This window comes from Erinaceus europaeus, chromosome 1 (assembly GCF_950295315.1).
Source record: "Erinaceus europaeus chromosome 1, mEriEur2.1, whole genome shotgun sequence".
NCBI lineage: Eukaryota > Metazoa > Chordata > Mammalia > Eulipotyphla > Erinaceidae > Erinaceus > Erinaceus europaeus.
This window is the reverse complement of record NC_080162.1, coordinates 77,602,551-77,625,453: the sequence shown is the minus strand read 5'-3', so window position 1 is coordinate 77,625,453 and position 22,903 is coordinate 77,602,551. Positions and strand designations below refer to the sequence as shown.

The 22,903-nt window shown below is 41.4% G+C and overlaps 1 protein-coding gene across 2 annotated transcripts in view; it reads left to right on the top strand.

Annotated features, from left to right (window-relative positions):
- The first annotated feature begins 4,059 nt into the window (after positions 1-4,059).
- Positions 4,060-22,903, top strand: part of PIGU (phosphatidylinositol glycan anchor biosynthesis class U) — a 129,701-nt gene continuing 110,857 nt past the window's right edge. For both annotated transcript variants that reach the window (XM_060188641.1, XM_007522663.3), the window contains exons 1-2: positions 4,060-4,213; positions 10,521-10,585. In XM_060188641.1, the coding sequence (XP_060044624.1) occupies positions 4,084-4,213; positions 10,521-10,585 (195 nt within the window). In that variant the 5' untranslated portion in view covers positions 4,060-4,083. The remainder of the gene's footprint in view (positions 4,214-10,520; positions 10,586-22,903) is intronic.

Sequence of the window (22,903 nt, the reverse complement as noted above, 5' to 3'; positions counted from 1 at the left end):
TGCACCACCTCCTGGACCACGTTTCAATTTTTTTGTTGTTATTATGAATAATCTATGAACATTGTGTAAAAGTTTTTGTGTGGACATGTTCCATTTCTTCTGCATATATAGCTAGGAATTAAATTGCTGGGTTATATGACTACTGTAAAATTAATGTGTTGAGGAACAGCCAAACTGTTTGCCATAGTTGCATTCCCACATCAATGTATAAATGCTTGAATTTATCTACTTCCTTACCAATACTTACTATCTACTTTTAGTGTTGCCATCCTCATGGATGTGATAACTCATTGTGGTTTTGGTTTGTATTTCCCTAATAAATAATGATGTTGAACATCTTTTCACTGAATTACTGGCCTTTTGTATCTTCTTTTAAAGATCATTTTCAAATAATTTTCCCCATTTTAATTGGGTTATTTATCTTTTAGTTTTTGATCTATAAGAATTCTTTACATATTCTGGATAAAAGAATAGTCAGGTATCTTACTTGCAGATATTTTCTTGCATTTGATTAACTGTCTTTCCACTTCTTTTTTAAAATCAAGAGAATTGTTTGTTATTATTATTTATTTTCCCATTTTTTTCTTTATAAAATAGAAATATTGACATGGCCTTAGGATAAGAGAGGTACAATTCCCATCACCAGAGTTCCATATCTCATCCCCCCCTTGAAAACTTTCCTATTCTTGAATTTTTCTTTCTTTTTTTTTTTTACCAGAGCACTGCTCAGCTCTGGCCTATGGTGGTGCAGGGGATTGAACCTGGGACTCTGGAGCCTCAGGCATGAGAGTCTCTTTGCATAACCATTATGCTGTCTACCCCTGCCCTAAAATTTTCCTATTCTTTTTCCCTCTGGGAGCATGGACCCAGGGTCATTATGGGGTGCAGAAGGTGGAAGGTCTGGCTTCTGTTAATTGCTTCTCTACTGAACATGGGCATTAGTTGATCTACACTACCAGCCTGTCTCTCTCTTTCCCTAGTGGGGCAAGGTTCTGGGGAGGTGGGGCTCTAGCACACATCCGTGAGGTCACCTGCTCAGGGAAGTCAGGTTGGTGTCCTGGTAGCATCTGCAAGTTGGTGGCCGAAAAAGCATTAAGATATAAAGCAGGGGGTCAGGCAGTAGCACAGTGGGTTAAGCGCACATGGTGCAAAGCACAAGGACCGGCATAAGGATCTGGGTTTGAGCCTCTGGCTTCTCACCTGCAGAGGGGTCACTTCACAGGCGGTGAAGCAGGTCTGCAGGTGTCTGTCTTTCTCTCCCCCTCTTTGCCTCCTCTCTCGGTTTCTCTCTGTCCTATCCAGCAACAATGACATCAGTAAAAACAACAACAATAATAACCACAACAATGCTACAACAACAAGGGCAACAAAAGGGAAAAAAAAAAAAAGACATAAAGACAAATTGTTAAATAATCAGGAACCTAAGGGCAAGATATAACAGATAAGATCTGGAAAAAGCTAGTAGGTCTATTTTAGGTATATTCCAAGGGGCTCATGTCTTTACTAATTTTTGCTTGAGCCCAACAGTTAACTTACAGGTGGACCCAAGGTATTGTCTGGGGAGATGGTGTCAGAGTTGCCTCTAGGGTTATCACTGGTGTTGGGTGCCTTACTACCAATCCATGGCTGCTGGCAGCCTTTTTTTCCTTTTATTGTTGGATAGGACAAAGAGAAATTGAGAAAGGAGGGGAAGACAGAGGAGAGAAAGCCGCCTGCTGACCTACTTCACTGCTTGTGATGGGACCCCTCTGCAGGTGGGAAGCCGAGGGCTCAAACTGGGATCCTTGCATAGGTCCTAGTGCTTTGCATTGTGTCCTTAACCTAATGCCAGGCTCCCGTATTTATTATTTTTTATCAGAGCACTGCTCAGCCCTGGTTTATGGTTGTGTGGGGATGTGAACCTGGGTGAGGATGTGAGTCCTTTGCATAACCACTATGCTCTTATAATTTGGAGGACAAAAGTTTTTTTTTTTTTTTTTTTTTGCTTGTTTATTTTTAGTTTTCTTTTTACTCGGGTACTGCTCAGATTTAGTTTATGGTGGTGCAGGGGATTGAACCTGGGATTTTGGAGCCCCAGGGTTAAGAATCTCTTTGCATAGTCATTATGCTATCTACCCCACTGGAGGACAAGTTTTTAATTTTGATGAAGTTTATTTATTTATATATTTTTTGGTTGTCAGCACTTTTGATGTTTTCTTAGCAAACTACTGCTTAATTCAGGGTTAAGAAGATTTAGTACTATGTTTTCTTCTAGAAGTCTTACAGTTTTAGTACCTATTGTTAGGTCTATAATCCATGTACTCACATTTAAGAATCCCTGGGTTAGGGGACAGGTTATGCTGCACCTAATTAAGTGCACATAGTACTAAGTGCAAGGATACATGCAAGGACCTGGTTCAAACCCCCACTCCCCACCTGCCAGGGGTATGCATCACAGGCAATGAAGCAGGTCTGCAGGTGTCTGTCTTCCTCTCTCCCCCCTTCCCTTTAAATTTCAATCAAATAAAATGTAAAAATAATAAAAATAAAAATAAAAATAAAGGGGTGGTGGGTAGGTGGGAATGGCCTCCAGAGCAGTGGGTTCATAATGTTTAGTAAATGGTCTTAGTCCTAATGTCACTTTTTTTTTTTTTTTTAGAAAGGGGGAGCTTTTTATTTATTTATTTTTATTTATTAATGACAAGGATAGGAGAGAGAGAAAGAACCAGACATCACTCTGGTACATGTGTTGCTGGGGGTTGAACTCAGGACCTCATGTCTGAGAGACCAATGTTTTATCCACTGCGCCACCTCCCAGATCACCTAATGTCACTTTTTCTATGACCATCCTATCAGATAGTATCACTACTCTTCTACCAAGTTATTCTTGATTATGCAATCTCTTTCATTTTATTCACAGATCTGAAATTTCCCTGTACTTCTATTTAATATTAGTGTACTATCTTAATAAGCACTCATCATAAGTACTTTTTATATGTTAGCTAAAGAAGTGGTGTTCTACATTGAGGCTTATCAATATGTTTTCCAAAATCCTAATTTGCTGTATACTTTCTGTAGTATAAAAACTTCCAGTGGGAGGGATTCCAAGTTATCAATTCAAGTCACTGAATACCAGTTTGGTAAGAGAAGGGCACCACTATATATTTGCAGTACCGCTGATAATACAGTAGTGATAAATAATCTCAAAAACACCGATAATATGTAGTAAAATAATTAAGAAATAATGATTTTGAATACTTCCTTTTAAAAATGCAAATCATCTAATTTAAGTTTATATAAATTAGCTTTTGTTAATGCCTATGTTTAAAGATGATTAGCAATTTTTGAAGAGTGGCTCAATCTTTTTTTTTTTTTTTAAACCAGAGCAGTGCTCAGCTCTGGCTTACAGAGGTGTGGGGGATTGAACCTGAGACTTCGGAGCCTAAGGCATGACAGTTTCTTTGCATAACCATTATGCTATCTACCCCCACCCGATGACTAGCAATTTTTAAGCATTCTCCAACTATCACTAACGAACTTGTACGAACTCTTAGTTGAAGGACCTAATGACAGAAAGGTTAAGGATGCTGATTAAGGTTGCTGAACTGATAAATCTGTCTACTATTCCAATGTGTATCCTCAGAACTCAACACAGTGCCTAGCATATATATAGTTGACATATAATAAACTATTGTAGAATAAATAGAATATACAAAAACTAAAAAAAGATAAGAGGGGCACTTTACTATTAAAAAGCATACACAGAGGCATAAAACTGACAACTCTTTAAAAATCACTCACCAACCCTGGAAAATAATAGCTTTCACTTATATGAAATCCACTTCCGTCCCGTAGTGGATTCACAATTCACCTGCTATCAGAAACAGTTTCACACCATCCATTGCTAAACATTTGAGACACCGCACTTTCCGTCGTTCGGGCGAGTCTTGTCGCGGTGCTTTCTGGGAGTAGTAGTCCCCAGCATGGCAGCCTCGGTCATAACTGCAGGCCGTGCTGGGCCGTGGAACTACAGAGAGAGGCGCCAGAGTCTGGAGACTTCCGCCTCGCCTTTCGCTCCCCGCCTGCGCGCCCGCCGCAGCTATCATGGCGGCTCCCTTGGCCCTAGTGCTGATGGTGGCCGTGACCGTGCGGGCGGCGTTGTTCCGCTCCAGTCTGGCCGAGTTCATCTCCGAGCGGGTGGAGGTGGTGTCCCCACTCAGCTCTTGGAAAAGAGGTGAGTCCACTGGCTCAAGTCAGCGGCCCGGCCCCGCTTGTCCTCTCCTGGCCTCTGTGAATGGGAGCGGGGTCCGCTGCCGCAAGCTCAGGGTTCGGCCGGAGCCGAGTTGCCCGCAACGTTCCCTGAGAGGGCGGGGCCTGAGGGTGGGGCTGCTGAGGGGAGGGGGCGTGGGGATGGGGTGAAGTTTGGGACCCGGAGCGCTTCACCTGAGTTCCCCTCAGGTTGAGGGTGGGGGTGGGGAGAGGAAAGTGAGTTGGGGAGGGGGCGTGTCTCACTCCCGGTGTTGGGCTTGAGGGGTGTGGTCGGAGGAGGGGTCGGGTTAGGAAAAGGGTGGCTGAGTAGGGGTTGGATTTGTGGAGGGCTTTGGGTTTTGGCGGAGTGATAGCTGGTGGCCCTCCTTCCAATATAAGGTGATGTGTGCATGTTGATGTGGTTGCGTGTGTGTTGATGTGGTTGCATGTGTGTGTTGTGTGTTGTGTGTGTGTGTTGATGTGGTTGCATGTCTGTGTTGATGTGGTTGCATGTGTGTGTTGATGTGGTTGCATGTTGACGTGGTTGTATGTGTGTGTTGATGTGGTTGTGTGGTTTTGTGTGTGTGTGTGTGTGTGTGTGTGTGTGTGAGTGATTGATAGTCCGGGTTGAGGGAACCAATCATGCCCAAGAGAGCAGAGTGGATATGCTTACATTTCTCTTCTCAGTCTATACTTGTAGTACGACCTCTACTATTGTTTATTCTAATTTATAAATTCTTTTTTTCTTCACTTTTATTTATTTTTCGTTGGATAGAGACAGAGATGGGAGGGGAAGGTAGAGGGGGAAAGAGACAGACACCTGCAACCCTGCTTTACCACTTATGAAGCTTTCCCCCTTTAGGTGGGGACCAGGGACTTGAACCTGGGTCCTTGTGCACTGTAATGTGTGTGCACTTAACCAGGTGTGCCACAGCCTGGTACCTTCTAAATTCTTTTTTTTTTTAAAGAATTAATTATTATTATTATATTTATTTACTTATTTATTATTGGATAGAGACAGAGAGAAATTGAGAAGGGAGGGAGAGCTAGAGAGGGAAAGAGACAGAGGGACACACCTGCAGTCCTGTTTCACCACTCATGAAGCATTCCCCCTACAGGTGGGGACCAGGGGCTTGAACTTGGGTCCTTGTGCACTGTAGAGTGAGCACTTAAGCAGGTGCACTACCAACTGGCCCCTCCCCATCTAAATTCTTTATCAAACTTTGTTATTATTACTTTTATTATTAGTAGTACCTAGGAGATAATTTGAACTGAAGGATCCACAGGCTAATTGGGGAGATACATAGAATCAATAATGAAAAAGTGAACTTCCTGTGTACATCCAGTTTCTTCCTTGGAATCCTGACCCTGAAGAAACTTTATTTTCCTGGTTTTCTAAGCATACAGAATTTAAACTAACAGATTAGAGAAAGGGGAATTCTAGATAGTGGAAAGCAAATAGGATCAAGAAAAATTGCAGAAGGTGAGATGTCCAAAGTAAGGGAGTAGAACTAGAGTTTGAAGTTGTTTTTTTTTTTTGCTTTTTAAAAAATTTTTTTAAATTAATTTTATTTTTGAGAGAGATGAAGAGAGGAGAGAGAGAGAAACACCAGAGCACTGTTCAGCTCAGGCTTATGGTGGTGCGGGGGATTGAACCTGGGACTTAAGAGCCTTAGGCATGAGAGTCTGTTTGCATAACCATTATGCTGTCTCCCCCGCCCACTGAAGTTTTTTTTAAGTAACTTTTTTTTTTTTCTGCTAAAGTAAATCTTACAAGATCAGATGAGATTGGGCATGTTTAGGGTGGTATGGCCATAGACATTGCCAAAGTAAATCTACTCGCATTGTAAGTGTACAGTGATTTTTTTAAACTATTTTTTAAAACATTTTGTTTATTTACTCCCTTTTGTTGCCCTGCTGTATTGATTTTTTTTTTTTTTTACAGACTATGTATATTCATGTTGTCAACACCCAGATCGAGAAACAGAACATTAGCAGTACCCCAGAGATTCCCTTCATGTTCTTATACTTTATCCTATTTAAAAAAAATGGCAAAGGGATGGGGCAAGATGTCATGTATGTGCATTTTACTACTCCTGGCTGCTTTTTACTTTTTCTTTTTGTTTAAGATTTTATTTATTTATTAGAAAGATAGGAGGAGGGAGTTAGGCGGTAGCGCAGTGGGTTAAGCAAAGCGCAAGGACCGGTGTAAGGATACTGGTTCGAGCCCCCAGCTCCCCACCTGCAGGGGAGTCACTTCACAGGCGGTAAAGCAGGTCTGCAGGTGTCTATCTTTCTCTCCCTCTCTCTGTCTTCCCCCCCTCTCCATTTCTCTCTGTCCTATCCAACAATGACGACATCATCATCAACAACAATAATAACTACAACAATAAAACAAGGGAAACAAAAAAAATATTTATTAAAAAAAGATAGGAGGATAGAGAGAAAGAACCAGGCATCACTCTGGTACTTGTGCTGCTGGGGATTGAACTCAGGACGTCATGCTTGAAAGTCCAATGTGCCACCTCCTGGACTACCTAGCTTCTATTTCAATCATATGTATATGCTTTGCACCACCTGTGCTTAACCCAATGTTCTACCACCCGACTCCCCCCCCTCTCACTTTCTTTCTTCCTTTTTTATTGTTATTTTTATATCATTTATTTTATTATTATTATTTTTAACTAGTGCACTGCTCAGCTCTGGCTTAGGATGTAGGGGATTGAACCTAGGACTTCAGAGCCTCAAGCATGAGAGTCTCTTTTCATAACTATTATGCTGTCTACCCCTCCTTTTTTCTTTTTAAAAAGCATTTCATTACTTTCTGGAGCCATGAGATGCTTTATTTAATTATCATCTATCTCTGGAATTGACTACTTCTCTAATGAACCGTGGTTCTTCTTACTGAAGAAACTGTTAGGCCGTCTTGGTTAGAAAAATAAGAAAGAACTTTTGATTGGTCATGTGTACACTACTGGGTGAACTCTCTTTTTCCTGACCCCAGTGCCACTTATTTGGATCAAGCTATGGCCTTCTTGATATTGGAAGCTCAGAGAATTTTTTCTATGAGATGCTCTTTTTTTTGCCTCCAGGGTTATCGATGAATCGAGCTATTTTTTTCCTTTTTGTTGCCCTTGTTGTTTATTGTTGCTATTATTGTTATTGCTGTCATTGTTGGATAGGACAGAAAAATGGAGAGAGGAGAGAGAGACAGAGAAGGGGAGAAAAAGAAACCTGCAGACCTGCTTCACTGCTTGTGAAGCGACCCCCCTGCAGGTGGGGAGCTGGGGGCTTGAACCAGGATCCTTACACCGGTCTTTGTGTTTCGTGCCATGTGGGCTTAACCTGCTGCGCCACGCCCAGCCCCCGAGATGATATGCTTCTATAACTACTCATAGGAAAAGTATACCAAGATAATTAAGATAACTCTGTTTTTAAATATTTATTTATTCCCTTATGTTGTCCTTGTTGTTTTATTGTTGTAGTTATTGTTGTTATTGATGATGCTATTGTTGGATAGGACAGAGAGAAATGGAGAGAAGAGGGCAAGTCAGAGAGGGGCAGAGAAAGATAGACACCTGCAGACCTGCTTTACTGCCTGTGAAGCAACTCCCCTGCTGGTGGCGAGCTGGGGGCTGGAACCAGGATCCTTACGCTGGTCCTTGTGATTTGCGCCACCTGCACTTAACCGGTTGCGCTATTGCCCAGCTCCCAACTCTTGCTTCATAGATTTACCAGTGAATAGCTGAGAGTCCATTAAAAGTATGGTTTGCTTTGGAATAGCTAGCTATCATTTATTAGCCTTGTGACTAACTATATTCTAAAACATTAATTATTTGGGTAATTTAATGAAACAGAAGTGATGTTAAGTTGCTTTGATGTACTTTCACAGGTTTTGCTTTGGGAGTTACTTTAGGAAAAAGAATGGCCAGGATTCTTTGGTGTTTTAAAATTTGTAAAACTTACTTCAAAACTTCTCCAGTATTATTTTATTGAAACATTAATACATATATTAGGATTTGGTAGGGGTTGTTCTTTTTATACATAGAGTCACTGTTTTTATTTTTGTTTTTGTTTTATGTATGATACCATGATTGAGCACCATCCCTGGGTCAAATATTTCATTCTTTATTTTCGAGAGAGAGAGAAAGAGAGAGAAAAGAGGGGAGGGAGGGGAAGGGAGAGGAGAGAAGAGAAGGTAGGAAAAGGGAGTAACAGGCACAGAGAGAGGGAAACACCACAATACCACTTCACCATTCATGGAGCTCCTCTGGTGCCTTCCTTGGTGCTACCACCTGATGCTGGGACATGAACCTGGGGTCTTATATATATTAAAGCATATGCTATACTTCAGCACTGTCTCTCAGACTTGGAGCTCACGTGTTCTCAAATTTACCATGTATTAGGGGCAGGGCGGTAGCGCAGCAGGTAAAGTGCACATGGCACAAAGCGCAAGGACCAGCATAAGGATCCAGGTTCGAGCCCCTAGCTCCCCACCTATAGGGGGTTCACCTCTCAAGTGATGAAGCAGGTCTGCAGGTATCTATCTTTCTCTTCCCCTCCTCTCTCGATTTCTCTCTGTCCTATCCAACAACAACAACAGTTATAACAACAATAACAAGGGCAACAAAATGGGGAAAATAGCCTCCAGGTGCAGTGGATTCACACGGAGCCCCATCGATAACCATGGAGGCTTGGTGCCTGCACTACAAATCCACTGCTTCTGTAGCCATTTACCCCCCGATTCTTTTGGATAGGACAGAGAGAAATTGAGAGGGGAGGGGGAGATAGAGAGGGAGAGAAAAAGACACCTGTAGACCTGCTTCACTGCTTGTGAGCAATCCCCCTGTAGGTGGGGAGCTGAGGGTTTGAACCAGAATCCTTGCACAGGTCCTTGTGCTTTATATTATGTGCGCCTAACCGTCTAACCTGGTGCACCACTGCCAGCCCCCCCCAACATATTCTCTATCAGGTACTTAAGTAGATGTTTATAAATATTTTTTTATTTGATCACATTTTACATACTGTACTATAGCCCACTTATTGGCTTGTAGAAAAGTTAGTATAAATATCAAACAGGATAGGAAAGTAACTGCCTGTTTCCTCACACTGTACATAGCATTTCTCACCAATTTCTAATTTATTGCTAGTTTTGGAATGGGGTGCCAGGCTAGCGTGGGGGTGCCTCTTCTTGGGCATGTACTCTCTGGGCTGGAGAGATCACGACCGGAGCCATCCTGGACTGCTACTCAGTGACACGAGAGCGATGACCCAGGAACAGAGCTGGTGGTGGCGAGGCAATTCAATTCTTTATTGGTCAGAGAGCCAAGGCTTTTAAGAGTTGGACCGGAAGTGGCAAGTAGGAAATGGAAATGGCTTGACATGGTTTGGAAAGGGGCGGAGAAAGGCAAAAGGGGCTGGGAAAGGTAGGACTTCCTTAGCAACTATTGTGAAGGTTTTAAGTGGTAGGATTAATAATACCCTGCAGGCAGGGAGGGTCTTGAGGGTAGAAAGAAGATAGATTAAAGGAATGGATGGGTGGGGATCTTTCAGGCAAAACAATGATTATGTAGATAATAAGGGAGCAGGCCATAGTATCAGAAATGCAGGGTGCTTTGTGAGGCAGGGAGTCTGATAAGATGAGGCAAACCTTGGGGGGTTGTGTCCCTCCTCGTTCGACCTCTCAGAGAGAGAGAGACTGACAGGATGGATGTCCCCTAAGTTAAGCCCTGCCTAGCTCAACCACATCCTCACAATTTCCTGACAGTGGGGTAGAAATATATGTAGGGCCCAGGCAATGGTACACTTCGTTAAGTGCTCACATTACAGTGTGCAGGAGTTCCGGGTTCAAGCCCCTGACCCCCACCTTCATGGGGAGAGCTTCATGAGTGTTGAAGCAGGGCTGCAGGTGTCTCTCCCCTTTCCTTTTTTCTCTCCCCTTTCCCTTTTTCTCTCCCCCTCCCTTCTCAATTTCTCTCTGTCTCTATCCAATAATAATAATAAATACCATTTTTTAGAGTGTGTGGAAGTTACAAGAAGATTGAAGATAGCTTATAACTTAACAAAAGTTTCTCATAATGAGCACTGTCCTGCAATAGAAAAAAGGAATCTAAGGGAAAAAGCAATTCCCCAGTTATCTGAGATATTCACATCAAAACTTGTTGGGACTGAGGTAAAGGGGGTTAGGTAAACTGTGAGGGTCTTCTTGGTCCTGGGGGTGACTAACACTTTGATTCATGGCCATCTGCATATGTGTCCCAGCTAAGAGTGAATTTCAATGTCTTCCTTTTCAGTGGTTGAAGGCCTCTCACTGTTGGATTTGGGAGTGTCTCCATATTCTGGAGCAGTATTTCATGAAGTAAGTGCTCTTGTTTGCTTTTCTGGGTACTAAGAGTAGTTTATTGTCATAGATACCAAAGCTTAATCTCTATTTTTAACAAACATTTACAAATATCTATTTTTGAAAATTATATTTAGAAACAGCCCCCTTTTTTTAGATGTCCCCTGCATAAGAAGGAGTTTTCACAATTGCAGTGGAAATGAAATTTATAGTTTGGGGAAGCAGATGAAACTTCTGTAGTTACTATTTAATGGCACATCAGTTGTAAACAGTTCACAAATAGGTTGTATGCTAATTGACACATAATTGATTCTTTGAAATATACTATCTGGAAAACTGACAGTAATGTTGTTTTCTTAGAAAGTCCACAAAAGCCTACTTAACCCGTAAAATGAGTTAAGAATTATAAAACCACTCAGGTCACCATTATTTTTTTGCTTGCTTACTATAATATCTTCCTGACAAGTTTTCTATGTTTTGCTCTTTTACATTTTATTCTGTAGTCAGAGCTATCTTTCTAAAATGCAAATCCAAATCTTACTTTGCTTCTGTTGGGCTCAGTATCTTTGAATTCTCACCGCTGACCTCTGGATAATCTCCAAATAAGGTTCATGCAAGGCCCTGTGGATCCTGCCCAACCACATTAAATATATATATATTTCCCTTCCTTTTTTTTTTTCCTTTAAGGTTATCGCTGGGGCTTGGTGCCTGCACTATGAATCCACTGCTCCTGGAAGCCATTTTTCCCCATTTTGTTATTGTTGTCATTGAATAGGACAGAGAGAAATGGAGAGAGGAGGGGAAGATAGAGAGTGAGAGAGAAAGAGAGACACCTGCAGACCTGTTTCACCGCTTGTGAAGTGGCACACACATACCACCCCCCGCAGGTGGGAATCCAGGGCTAGAACTTGCAGCCATACACCCGTCCAGTCCTTGCATTTCATTCCATGTGCGCTTAACTCAACTCACTGCGCTACAACACACACCCCTTTCCCTTTCTTACTGGCTATCTCATTTAAAAGTAGCAGTCATCTAATTTGACAGTTTAGCCTCTAATTTTTTTTTTTTTTTCTGCTTCCAGGGTTATTGCTGGGGCTCAGTGCCTGCACCATGAATCCACTGCTCCTGGAGGCCATTTTTTTCCTCCTTTTGTTGCCCTTGTTGTAGCCTTGTTGTGGTTATTATTGTTGTTGATGTCGTCATTCATTGTTGGATAGGACAGCGAGAAATGAAGAGAGGAGGGGAAGACAGAGAGGGGAAGAGAAAGATAGACACCTGCAGACCTACTTCACCACTTGTGAAGCGACTCCCCTGCAGGTGGGAAGCCGGGGGCTGAAACCGGGATCCTTATGCCGGTTCTTGGCAGGTCCTTGCTCTTTGCCATGTGTGCTTAACCCGCTGCACTACTGCCCGACCCCCTCTAATTGTTTTTTAATGCCTGCTGTTGCCTCCCTCACAGCTGTGTGATTCCTTTGCTCCTGATGGTCTTTCCCTCCCCCCTCTCCTCCCATGCCTCCAATCCTCCCTCCCTCCTTTCCTTCTTTCCTCCCTTCCTTCCTTCCTTCCTTCCTTCCTTCCTTCCTTCCTTCCTTCCTTCCTTCCTTCCTTCCTTCCTTTTCAGACAGAGAGGGAAACATAAATACCACAGTTGCACCACTGCACCAGCCATGGAGTTTCTATTGATGCTGTTGGATGGTGCTCCTATGCATATGTTGGTGGCTCAAACTCAGGTCTTCAAACCTAGCAACATGTGCTTTCTCTAGTGAGCTTTTTCCTGGCCCTAATTCCTATTTCTTTACAGTTGTCTCTTTGATACTTAATTTTGATAACTTTTTTTTTTTGGTTTATCTGTGTAGTTTTTTTGAAAGCATTAATTGGTTCTCATGGAGGTAAACAAATGCCTTTTACTTTCATTTTCTATTATCTTTGTATCAATATCTAATCAAACTACAATAACAAGTACTGCTAGCAGAAACAAGTGAGGAATAATTAACGAGATGCTTAATAAGCATACAGCTCAGTTTTGTGAACAGTTGTGGGTGGGCATATCAAAGAGTAGCCTATTAGCCATGAAGGCTCAGTGTACTGTGGTCTTGTACAGTGTGTTTTTTGGATGGAATAAGTACTTCCTGAGAGAGTTTTGACATGATGCTCCAGCACCATATTCTTTTTTTTTTTTTTTTTCTGTTGGAGACAAGTTTATTACTACATTTAGGCTGCATAGTGAGGATAATGGATCATTGAGGCAGGGGAACATTGTGGCGGGGACACGGGTCTTAAATGAGTCACAGTTCATAAAGCTTATCAGGAAGGCCAGTCCCCTCTGTGCCTCTTCCCTGACATGCCTACAGCAGCAGTGGCCATGGGGCCTTAGAGGGGTGGGCCCAGTGAGCCCATGTTCAGCACCATATTGCTTATTACCTGTGTGTCTTTGCTCATCCAGTTGTCTTTATATGGTGGACTTCTCTTTCCTCTTTTTGTGGTTCATTCTCCCATTCATTTATTTTTTTGCTTCCATGGCTTCATGCATGCACAGTTTCACTGTTCCTAGTGAACTCATTTTTTCCCTTTCAGTTTCAGACAAAGAGGAGAGAGGGAGGGAGGGAGTGAGAGAGAGAAAAAAAAAGAGAGACACCTGAGCACTTCACCACTTTTTATGAAGAGTCCTCTGGTGCCTGTGACCTATGCAGTGGCAGAGTGGATAAAGCACTGGACTTGTAAATATTTTCTTTATTTTTATTTTTTATTTTTTTCCTCCAGGGTTATTTCTGGGGCTCAGTGCCTACACTACGAATCCAGTGCTCCTGGAGGCTATTTTTTCCCTTTTGTTGTCCTTGTTGTTTATCGTTGTTGTTGTTATTGTTGTCGTTGTTGGATAGGACAGAGAGAAATTGAAAGAGGAAGGGAAGAAGAGTGGGGGAGAGAAAGACACTTGCAGACCTGCTTCACTGCCCTTGAAGTGACCCCTCCCTGCAGGTGGGGAGCCAGGGGCTATAACTGGGATCCTTATGCCCGTCCTTGTGCTTTGCACCATGTGCGCTTCACCCGCCGCACTACCGCCTCCCCTTTCTTTTTCTTTTAAACAGAATATTTCAAAGCTCTAGTTTATGGTGGTGCTGGGGATTGAACCTAGGACCTTTGGTGCCTCAGGCACAAAAGTTTTTTTTTTTAATTTATTTCTTTATTGGGGAATTAATGTTTTACATTCAACAGTAAATACAATAGTTTGTACATGCATAACATTCCCCAGTTTCCCATCTAACAATACAACCCCCACTATGTCATTTATCATCCTTCATGGACCTGTATTCTCCTCACCCACCCACCCCAGAGTCTTTTACTTTGGTGCAGTACGCCAATTCCATTTCAGGTTCTACTTGTGTTTTTGTTTCTGATCTTGTTTTTCAACTTCTGCCTGAGAGTGAGATCATCCCATATTCATCCTTCTATTTCTGACTTATTTCACATAACATGAATTTTTCAAGGTCCATCCGAGATCGGCTGAAAACGGTGAAGTCACCATTTTTTACAGCTGAGTAGTATTCCATTGTGTATATATAGCACCACTTGCTCAGCCACTCATCTGTTGTTGGACACCTGGGTTGCTTCCAGGTTTTGGCTATTACAAATTGTGCTGCCAAGAACATATGTGTACACCGATCTTTTTGGATGGATGTGTTGGGTTCCTTAGGATATATCCCCAGGAGAGGAATTGCAGGGTCATGAGGTAGGTCCATTTCTAGCCTTCTGAGAGTTCTCCAGACTGTTCTCCACAGAGGTTGGACCAATTTACATTCTCACCAGCAGTGTATGAGGGTTCCTTTGACCCCACACCCTCTCCAGCATTTGCTGCTGTTATCTTTTCTGATGTATGACATTCTCATAGGAGTGAAGTATCTCATTGTTGTCTTTATTTGCATTTCTCTGACAATCAGAGACTTGGAGCATTTTTTCATATGTTTCTCGGCCTTTTGAATCTCTTCTGTGGTGAATATTCTGTCCATGTCCTCCCCCCATTTTTGGATGGGGTTATTTGTTGTCTTGTTGTTGAGTCTGGCAAGCTCTTTATATATGTTGGTTATTCAACTCTTATCTGATGTATGGCATGTAAAGATCTTCTCCCATTCTGTGAGGGGTCTCTTGGTTTGGGTAGTGGTTTCTTTTGCTGTGAAGAAGCTTTTTAGTTTGATGTAGTCCCATAGGCTTATACTTGCCTTAGTCTTCCTTGTAATTGGATTCGTTTCATTGAAAATGTCTTTAAAATTTATGCGGAAAAGAGTTCTGCCAATGTTTTCCTCTAAGTATCTGATAGTTTCTGGTCTAACATCCAAGTCCTTGATCCACTTGGAATTTACTTTTGTATTTGGTGAAATACAGTGATTCAGTTTCATTCTTCTGCATGTTTCAACCCATTGTTTCCAACACCATTTGTTGAAGAGACTCTGCTTTCCCCATGTAATAGTCTGGGCCCCTTTGTCAAAGATTAGATGTCCATAGGTGTGGGGCGTCATTTCTGGGCTCTCAATTCGATTCCACTGGTCAGTGTGTGTATTCATATTCCAGTACCAAGCAGTTTTGATGACAATGGCCCTATAATACAGTTTGAAATCTGGGAGCACAAAAGTTTTTTTATTTTTACACAAGCACTATGCCATCTCCATAGTCTTTTCTTCTGGTGCTTAAATGGTGCTCCCATGTGCTAGGAGCACAAAGCCAAGTCCTTGCCTATGATAAAATGTTCATTCTATTGAGTAAACGATCTCCTGACTCCAACTGATGATTTATTTATTTATTTTATTATTTTTGGATAGAGGTAGAGAAAAATTGAGATGCAAGGGGGATATATAGAAAGAAAAAAAGAAAGAAAGAAAAAGAGTCATTGCTGCACCTCTCATGAAGCTTGCCCCCTGCAGGTGTGGGAGGACGAGGGGCTTGAACCCTGGTCCTTTCACTTGTTAACATGTGCTCAACCAGGTGCACCCCACCATCTGGCCCCTGACTGATTGCTGATTAACTTAGGATTTTCATCCTCTGGGAAGCCATCCTTTGTCACCTTAGATTAGGTTAGATATTCTTCCTTTATCTCCCAAAGCTACTTGTATGCATCCTTATTACAAGTAGTATTAATTACAGATACTATTATACGTGTGTGTGTGTGTGTGTGTGTGTGTGTGCACACGCATGCACGCAAGCGTGCATTGGTGCACCCTCTGGTACCATAGCACCTCACATATGGTGCTGGGCTTCAGACCTGGGCTGCATGTGTGGTAAGACATGTGCCTTACCCAGTAAGTGATTTCTCTGGCCCCAAACTTATTTCACTCACCACGATAAAGGCTCCTTAGAACAATTTGTGTCCTCTTTTCATCACTTATTCCTCCTTTCTAGTTCTTCATATAATATGTATTCTAATACTTTCATTTCTTCTCTCTTTCCTTTAATAAATGTATGTTAAGGTGGGCCAGGCAGTGGCACACCAGGTTAAATGCACATAATGCAGAAGCACCAAAAACCTGTGTTAGGACCAGCTCAAAGATCTGGGTTTGAGCCCCTGGCTTCCCACGTGCAGGGAAAGAACCCTTCACAAGCTGTAAAGCAGGTTTGCAGGTGTCTGTTTCTCTCTATATATCTGCCCCTCCACTCTCAATTTCTCTCTGTCCTATCCAATAAAAATGGGGAGAAAAAACGGCTGCCAGAAGCAATGGATTTGTAGTGCCGGCACTGAGCCCCAGAGATAGCCCTGGAGGCAAAAAACAAAAACAAACAAAAAACCCAAAGATTTGTTAAATATGTACCAAGGGATAGATGCTCCTTTAGGTGCTATGGATACAAAACAAGACATATAATCCTTTGTTTCTTGGTAGTAATATTTCTGAGAGAAATAAACATAATAATAATATATATATATATATCTTTCAAAGCAACAAATATCACCAGAGAGGAAAGTCATTTTATAAAGGGGCCAAGTCACCAAGAGGACATGATAATCCTACTGTTTATGAACGATAGCATAGTTTCAGAGTACATGCACACTGGTAGAACTGCAAAGAGAAATAGAGAAAGTACAAGAGATTTCATTTCCTAGTGATTGATAGAACAAGCAGACAGAAAGTTGAAAGTTAACAAGGGGCTAGGAAGAGCTCACCTAGTAGCTCTCACGCTGTGGCATTTCTTTCTCTCTGAATGAAAAAAAAATTGACCTGTGAGAATTGAAATCAGGCATGCTTGAGGCCTTGGCTGTGAAAAAGTCACCAGTAAAGAGATAGACTTTAACACTATCAGCTACTTGATATCATTGCCATTTATAGAATATCCCCCCCCACCCTGAGTTGGGCGGTAGCACAGCCGGTTAAGCGCACGTGGCGCAAAGCGCAAGGACCCGCCTCCCCACCTGCAGGGGAGCCCCTCCACAGGTGTTGAAGCAAGTCTGCAGGTGTCTGTCTTTCTCTCTCCCTCTCTGTCTTCCCCTCCTCTCTCCATTTCTTTCTGTCCTATCCAACAACGATAACAACAATAATAACTACAACAAGGGCAATAAAAGGGAATAAATATTAAAAAAAAAGAATATTCCATCCAAAACAGTAGTAAAGCACATAAGCTTTTCAGGTGTACATGAAAAAAATTTCAAGATAAACCATATTCTTGGCCATAAAATGAGACTCAGTAAGTTGAAGAACTGAAGTCATACAAAGTATATTTTCTGACAACAATGGAATGAATAATAAAGAATGAAGACCAGAACGATATCTGGAAAATCCCAAAGTATTGGGAAACTAAATTATGAATTCCTAGATAATACACAGATGAAAGGGAAAATTAGATTTTTTTTTTTAAAATCAGAGCACTGCTCAGCTATGGCTTCTGGGAACAGCAGGAATTGAACTTGGTACCTCAGAACTTCAGACATTTAATCATTTTGCATAACCATGGCACTGTCTCAGCTTCCATAGGGAGTATTTTGAACTGAATAAAAATTAAAAAACACAGCCTGTCAAAATATGCTGAACTAGCAGTAGTTATGAGAAATTAATTTCAATAAGTGTCTATATTAGAGAAGAAAGATTTCAAATTAACCATGGTTTCTACTTAAAGAATCAAGAAAAAGGCAATGATAGAGTAAAAGAGATAATAAATGGAAACAAATGAAATAGGATATAAATAATAGTGGAAATTACTGAAACAAAGTTGTTTTTTTAGGGGACGGACAATAAGATTTATAAACTTGGAAATGATCGCATCCTTTATCTCCATTGTGGTAATGATTTCATGGGTATGTGCATAAAGCAAAACTTATCTAAGTGGATGATTAAATATTTATTTATTTATTTATTGAAGATTGACAGAAAGAGGGAATGGGGAGATAGAGAGGGAGAGAGAGAGACACCAGCAGCACTACTTCACTGTTCATGAAATTTCCCCTACAGGTGGGGACTAAGGGCTTGAACCTGAGTCTTTAAACATGATAATGTGTGCACTCAACCAGGTGCAATCCCCCCCCAATTGTGTATTTTAAATATGTGCTGTTTAATACCAGTAAAATACTTTTGTGAAGCTAGAGTTTAAAAAAATGTGATTTCATCTAATCAGTAAGTACATACAGAAAAAAATTTGTGTGAAGGACTTAAGAGTGACAATCATATGTATGTTAATTATTTTAGAAAGTGTGTTCAGACAAGGATACAAACACTTCTGAGAAAGTGAAATCTGAATAAGAGATCTAAATGAAATGAGTAAGCCCTGTGATATCCCTGATTAGGAAATGAATCTGGAATTTGTGAATTGTAGAGAGATGACCATTAGTGCTGAAACAGAATGAGTGAAGAGAATACTAAGGATAAGATCTATATACATTTTTAATGTTATTATTTTCCTTTATTTGGAGGGGTTAGGTTTATAGTTGATAGTAAAATATAGTAGTTGGTACATGTGTAACATTTCTCATTTTTCCACATAACACTCTTAACTCCCCACCTAGCTCCTCCTCTGCTATCATGTCCCAGGACCTGAACACCGCCCCCCCCCCCCCAGTCTTTTACTTTGGTGCAGTACACCAAATTCAGTCCAAGTTCTGCTTAGTGTTTTCCCTTCTGATCTTATTTTTCAACTTAATGTCTATGAGTGAGATCATCTCATATTCATCCTTCTCTTTCTGGCTTATCTCACTTAACATGATTCATTCAAGCTCCATCCAAGGTGAGGTGAAGAAGGTTAATTCACCATTTTTAATAGCTGAGTAGTATTCCATTGTGTATGTAGACCACAACTTACTCAGCCATTTATCTGTTATTGGACATTTGGGTTGCTTCCAGGTTTTGGCTATTACAAATTGTGATGCTATGAACATATGTGTACACAGATCTTTTTATATGGGTGTGTTGGGTTCCTTAGGATATATCCCCAGGAGAGGAATTGCAGGATCATAGGGTAGGTCCATTTCTAGCCTTCTGAGAGTTCTCCAGACTGTTCTCCACAGAGGCTGGGCCAATTGACATTCCCACCAGCAGTGCAGGAGGGTTGCTTTGACCCCACAACCTCTCCAGCATTTGTTGCTGTTACCTTTTCTGATGTATGACATTCTCACAGGAGTGAAGTGGTATCTCATTGTTGTCTTTATTTGCATTTCTCTGACAGTCAATAACTTGGAGCCTTTTTTTCATGTCCATTAGCCTTTTGGATCTCCCTCTCTCCCTTAATATTTGTATTCACTTATTTGATAGAGATAGAGAGAAATTGAGAGGGTAGAGGGGAAATAGAGGGAGGGAAAGAGACAGAGAGACGACACCTCCAGCCCTGCTTCACCACTTATGAAGCTTTCGTCCTGCAAGTGGGGACCAGGGGCTTCAGCCTGGGTCCTTGTGCACTGTAATATGTACATTTAACCTGGTGTGCCACTGCCTGCCTGGCTCCTACCATTTGGATCTCTTTTTTGGTGAATATTCTGTTGATGTTGTCTCCCCATTTTTGAATGGGGAGACAATTTTTGTTGCTGAGTTTGGTGACCTTTTTATATATTTTGTTTATTAGCCTTTTTTTCTGATGTACGACATATAAAGATCTTCTCCCACTCTGTAAGGAGTCTCTTTGTTTGTGTGATGGTTTCTTTTGCTATGCAAAAGCTTTTCAATTTGATGTAGTCCCATTGGTTTACTTTTGTTTGTCATCTTTGCAATTGGATTTGTATCATTGACGATCCATATAAAATTTAGATGGAGAAGAGTTCTTCCAATATTTTCCTCTTAAGTATTTGATAATTTCTGGTCTAACATCCAAGTCCTTGATCTATTTGGAATTTAATATTATTATTTTAAACATCCAGAGTTTTTACTATATTAGGTTCTTCACTTGCTCTCAAATTCAAGTTTAGGGATTCTCAGTTGACTAGTCTCCGCCTCTGCCTCCCTCCTCCTCCTTTTTAAAAATTTTTATTTATTGGAGGCCAGGCAGTGGTGCACCCAGTTAAGCACACATAGTACTAAGCATAAGGACCTGTGCATGGATCCAGGTTCAAGCCACTAGCTCCCTACTTGCAGAGGGGGGCCTATTCATAAGCAGTGAAGCAGGTCTGCCAATGTCTATCTTTCTCTCTTTCTCTTTATCTCTCCCACCCTTGAAATTTCTCTCTGTCCTGTCCAATAAAATGGAAAAAAAATGGCTTCCAGGAGCAGTGGATTCGTTATGCTGGCACTGAGTGCACCAGCAATAACCTTGGAGGCATATATTATTATTAATTAATTAATTAATTAATTATTGAGAAAGATAGGAGAGAAAGAACCAGATCTCACTCTGGTACGTGTGCTGCCGGGGACTGAACTCAGGACCTCATGCTTAAGAGTCTAATGCTTTATTTACTGTGCCACCTCCCAGATCATGTATTCTTGTCTAGTTTGGTTTCTGGGAAGAATTCATTTAAGTCTGATCAATGGAATAGTGTTCATCATCTTCTTCAACTAATTCTCATGTTCCTCAATCCTGACCTTTGACAGAAACAAAACTTCACAGTTTTTCATATATATGTTTTCTTCAGTAACCACTTGGACAGTATATTTACCCTCTGGCACAAAAGTCTTCAGGACATTAAACTTCTCCTCAAAGTCATGTGCCAGCCTGGCTTTCATCACATTGATTACAAAGTTAGCCCACTCTCTGACTTATGAGGGTCTCACTCCAGGATTCCATGGAGTTAGCAGAGACCTTTTGATCTTGGGGTGTGATTTTGAGCAAGTTTTCAACCAGCCATTTTGAACTTCATTGGCAGTTCACGGAAGTAAGAAAATTTTTATTTTTAGTGTAATGGGAAGACGTGAGAAACTTTTAAACCAGCAGAGAAGTGATTTTTTTTTTACATTAATAAATATTGGTGTGGATATTGTTTTTTTTTAATTTATTTTCTTTTTGTTGCCCTTGTTGTTTCCATTGTTTTTGTAGTTATTATTGTTGTTGATGTCGTTGTTGTTGGACAGGACAAAGAGAAATGGAGAGAGGAGGGGAAGACAGAGGGGGAGAGAAAGATAAACACCTGCAGACCTGCTTCATCGTCTGTGAAGCGACTTCCCTGCAGGTGGGGAGCCGGGTGCTCAAACTGGGATCCTTATGGTGGTCCTTGCGCATTGCACCACATGGTGTGGATATTGTAATGGCAGTTGACTCTAGGGGCAACAAGTGATACAGAGAAAGTGATTCGGATGCCTATGCAGCAGTCTGGGAAGATGGCTCAGAATAATGAACACAGTGAAAGGCAAAGTTTTTTTTTTTTTAATTGTCTTTATTTATTGGATAGAGACAGCAGAATTCGTGTGGATAGGGGAGAGAGAGAGAGGGAGAGAGAGAGAGAGAGAGAGAGAGGAGAGAGAGGAGAGAGAGACCTGCAGCACTGCTTCATCACTTGTAAAGCTTTCCCCCTGCAGGTGGGGGCTGGGGGCTCGAACCCAGTTCCTTGAGCACTGTAATGTGTGCTCAACCAGGTGCACCACCACCCGGCTCCCAAGACAAAGCATTTTTAAGAAGTACTTTTATGGGGCGGAGGGTAGATAGCATAATGATTATGCAAACAGACTCTCATGCCTGAGACTCCAATGTTCCAGGTTCAATCTCCCGCACCACCATAAACCAGAACTGAATAATGTTCTGGTGTAAAAAAAAAAAAGTATTTTTATTTGTTTATTTTGGATAGAGACAGAAATTGAGAGGTGGAGAGGGGAGATCTAAAGGGAAATAGGGAAAGAGAAAGATATCTGTAGTGTTGTTTTACCACCTGTGAAGCTTTCCCTTTGCAGAAGAGGGCCAGAGGGTTGAATCCAGGTCCTTGCACACTGTAGCATATGCACTCTACCAAGGGTGCTATCACCTGACACCCTCAACTTTTTTTAAACATTTATTCCCTTTTGTTGCCCTTGTTGTTTTTATTGTTGTAGTTATTGATGTTGTTGTTGTTGGATAGAACAGAGAGAAACCAAGAGAGGAGAGAAAGACAGAGGGAGAGAGAGAAAGATAGAGAGACACCTGCAGACCTGCTTCACCGCTTGTGAATCGACTCCCCTGTAGGTGGGAAGCCGGGGGCTCGAACTGAGATCCGACTCCCCTCAACTTTTTTTTAAAATGATTATTCCTAGTTATATTTTAAGAGGTAGACTCATTTATGGATTTTACATGAGATGCAAAGACAAGAGAGGGCTCCAGGACAGTAGTAGGATTTGGTCCTGAACAACTGAGTGAATGATGGTGGTATTTAATGAGATGAAGTACACTGAGGGAGGAATAGGTTTTGGTGGATTGGGAAATAAGAGTTCACATTTCAGGGCCAGGTGGCGGCTCACCCAGTAGTGCACACATATTACCAAGAATCTGAGTTCAAGACCTGGTTCCCTGCTTGTGGGAGAGAAGCTTCAATAGCAGTGGAGTAGTGCTACAGATCTCTCCTCCCTGTCTCTCCCCCTCTATCAAAAATAATTCAGATTTTACCATGTTATGTTTGAAGCTCTTTTTTTGATATCTAAATGACAGTGTTAATGCAATTAGCCATACAAACTCAAGGAGAATGTGAAATTTAATTACACGAAGCTCAAGCGGAGAGGTTTAGACTATAAGTATAAAATTTTGTTTTTATCAACCTATGTAGACTTTTTTTTCCCCCCCAGAGCACTGCTCAGCTCTGGCTTATGGTAGTGTGGGGGATTAAACGTTGAACCTGGAGCTTCAGAGCTCCAGGCATAAAAGCCATTTTTGCTTAGCTGTTATGCTATCTCTCCAGCCCTGGGGATGATATTTGAAAATATGAAACTAGATGTAATCACTCAGTATGATGGTCAGTCTATAAGACAATACTCAGAATGTCCAGGT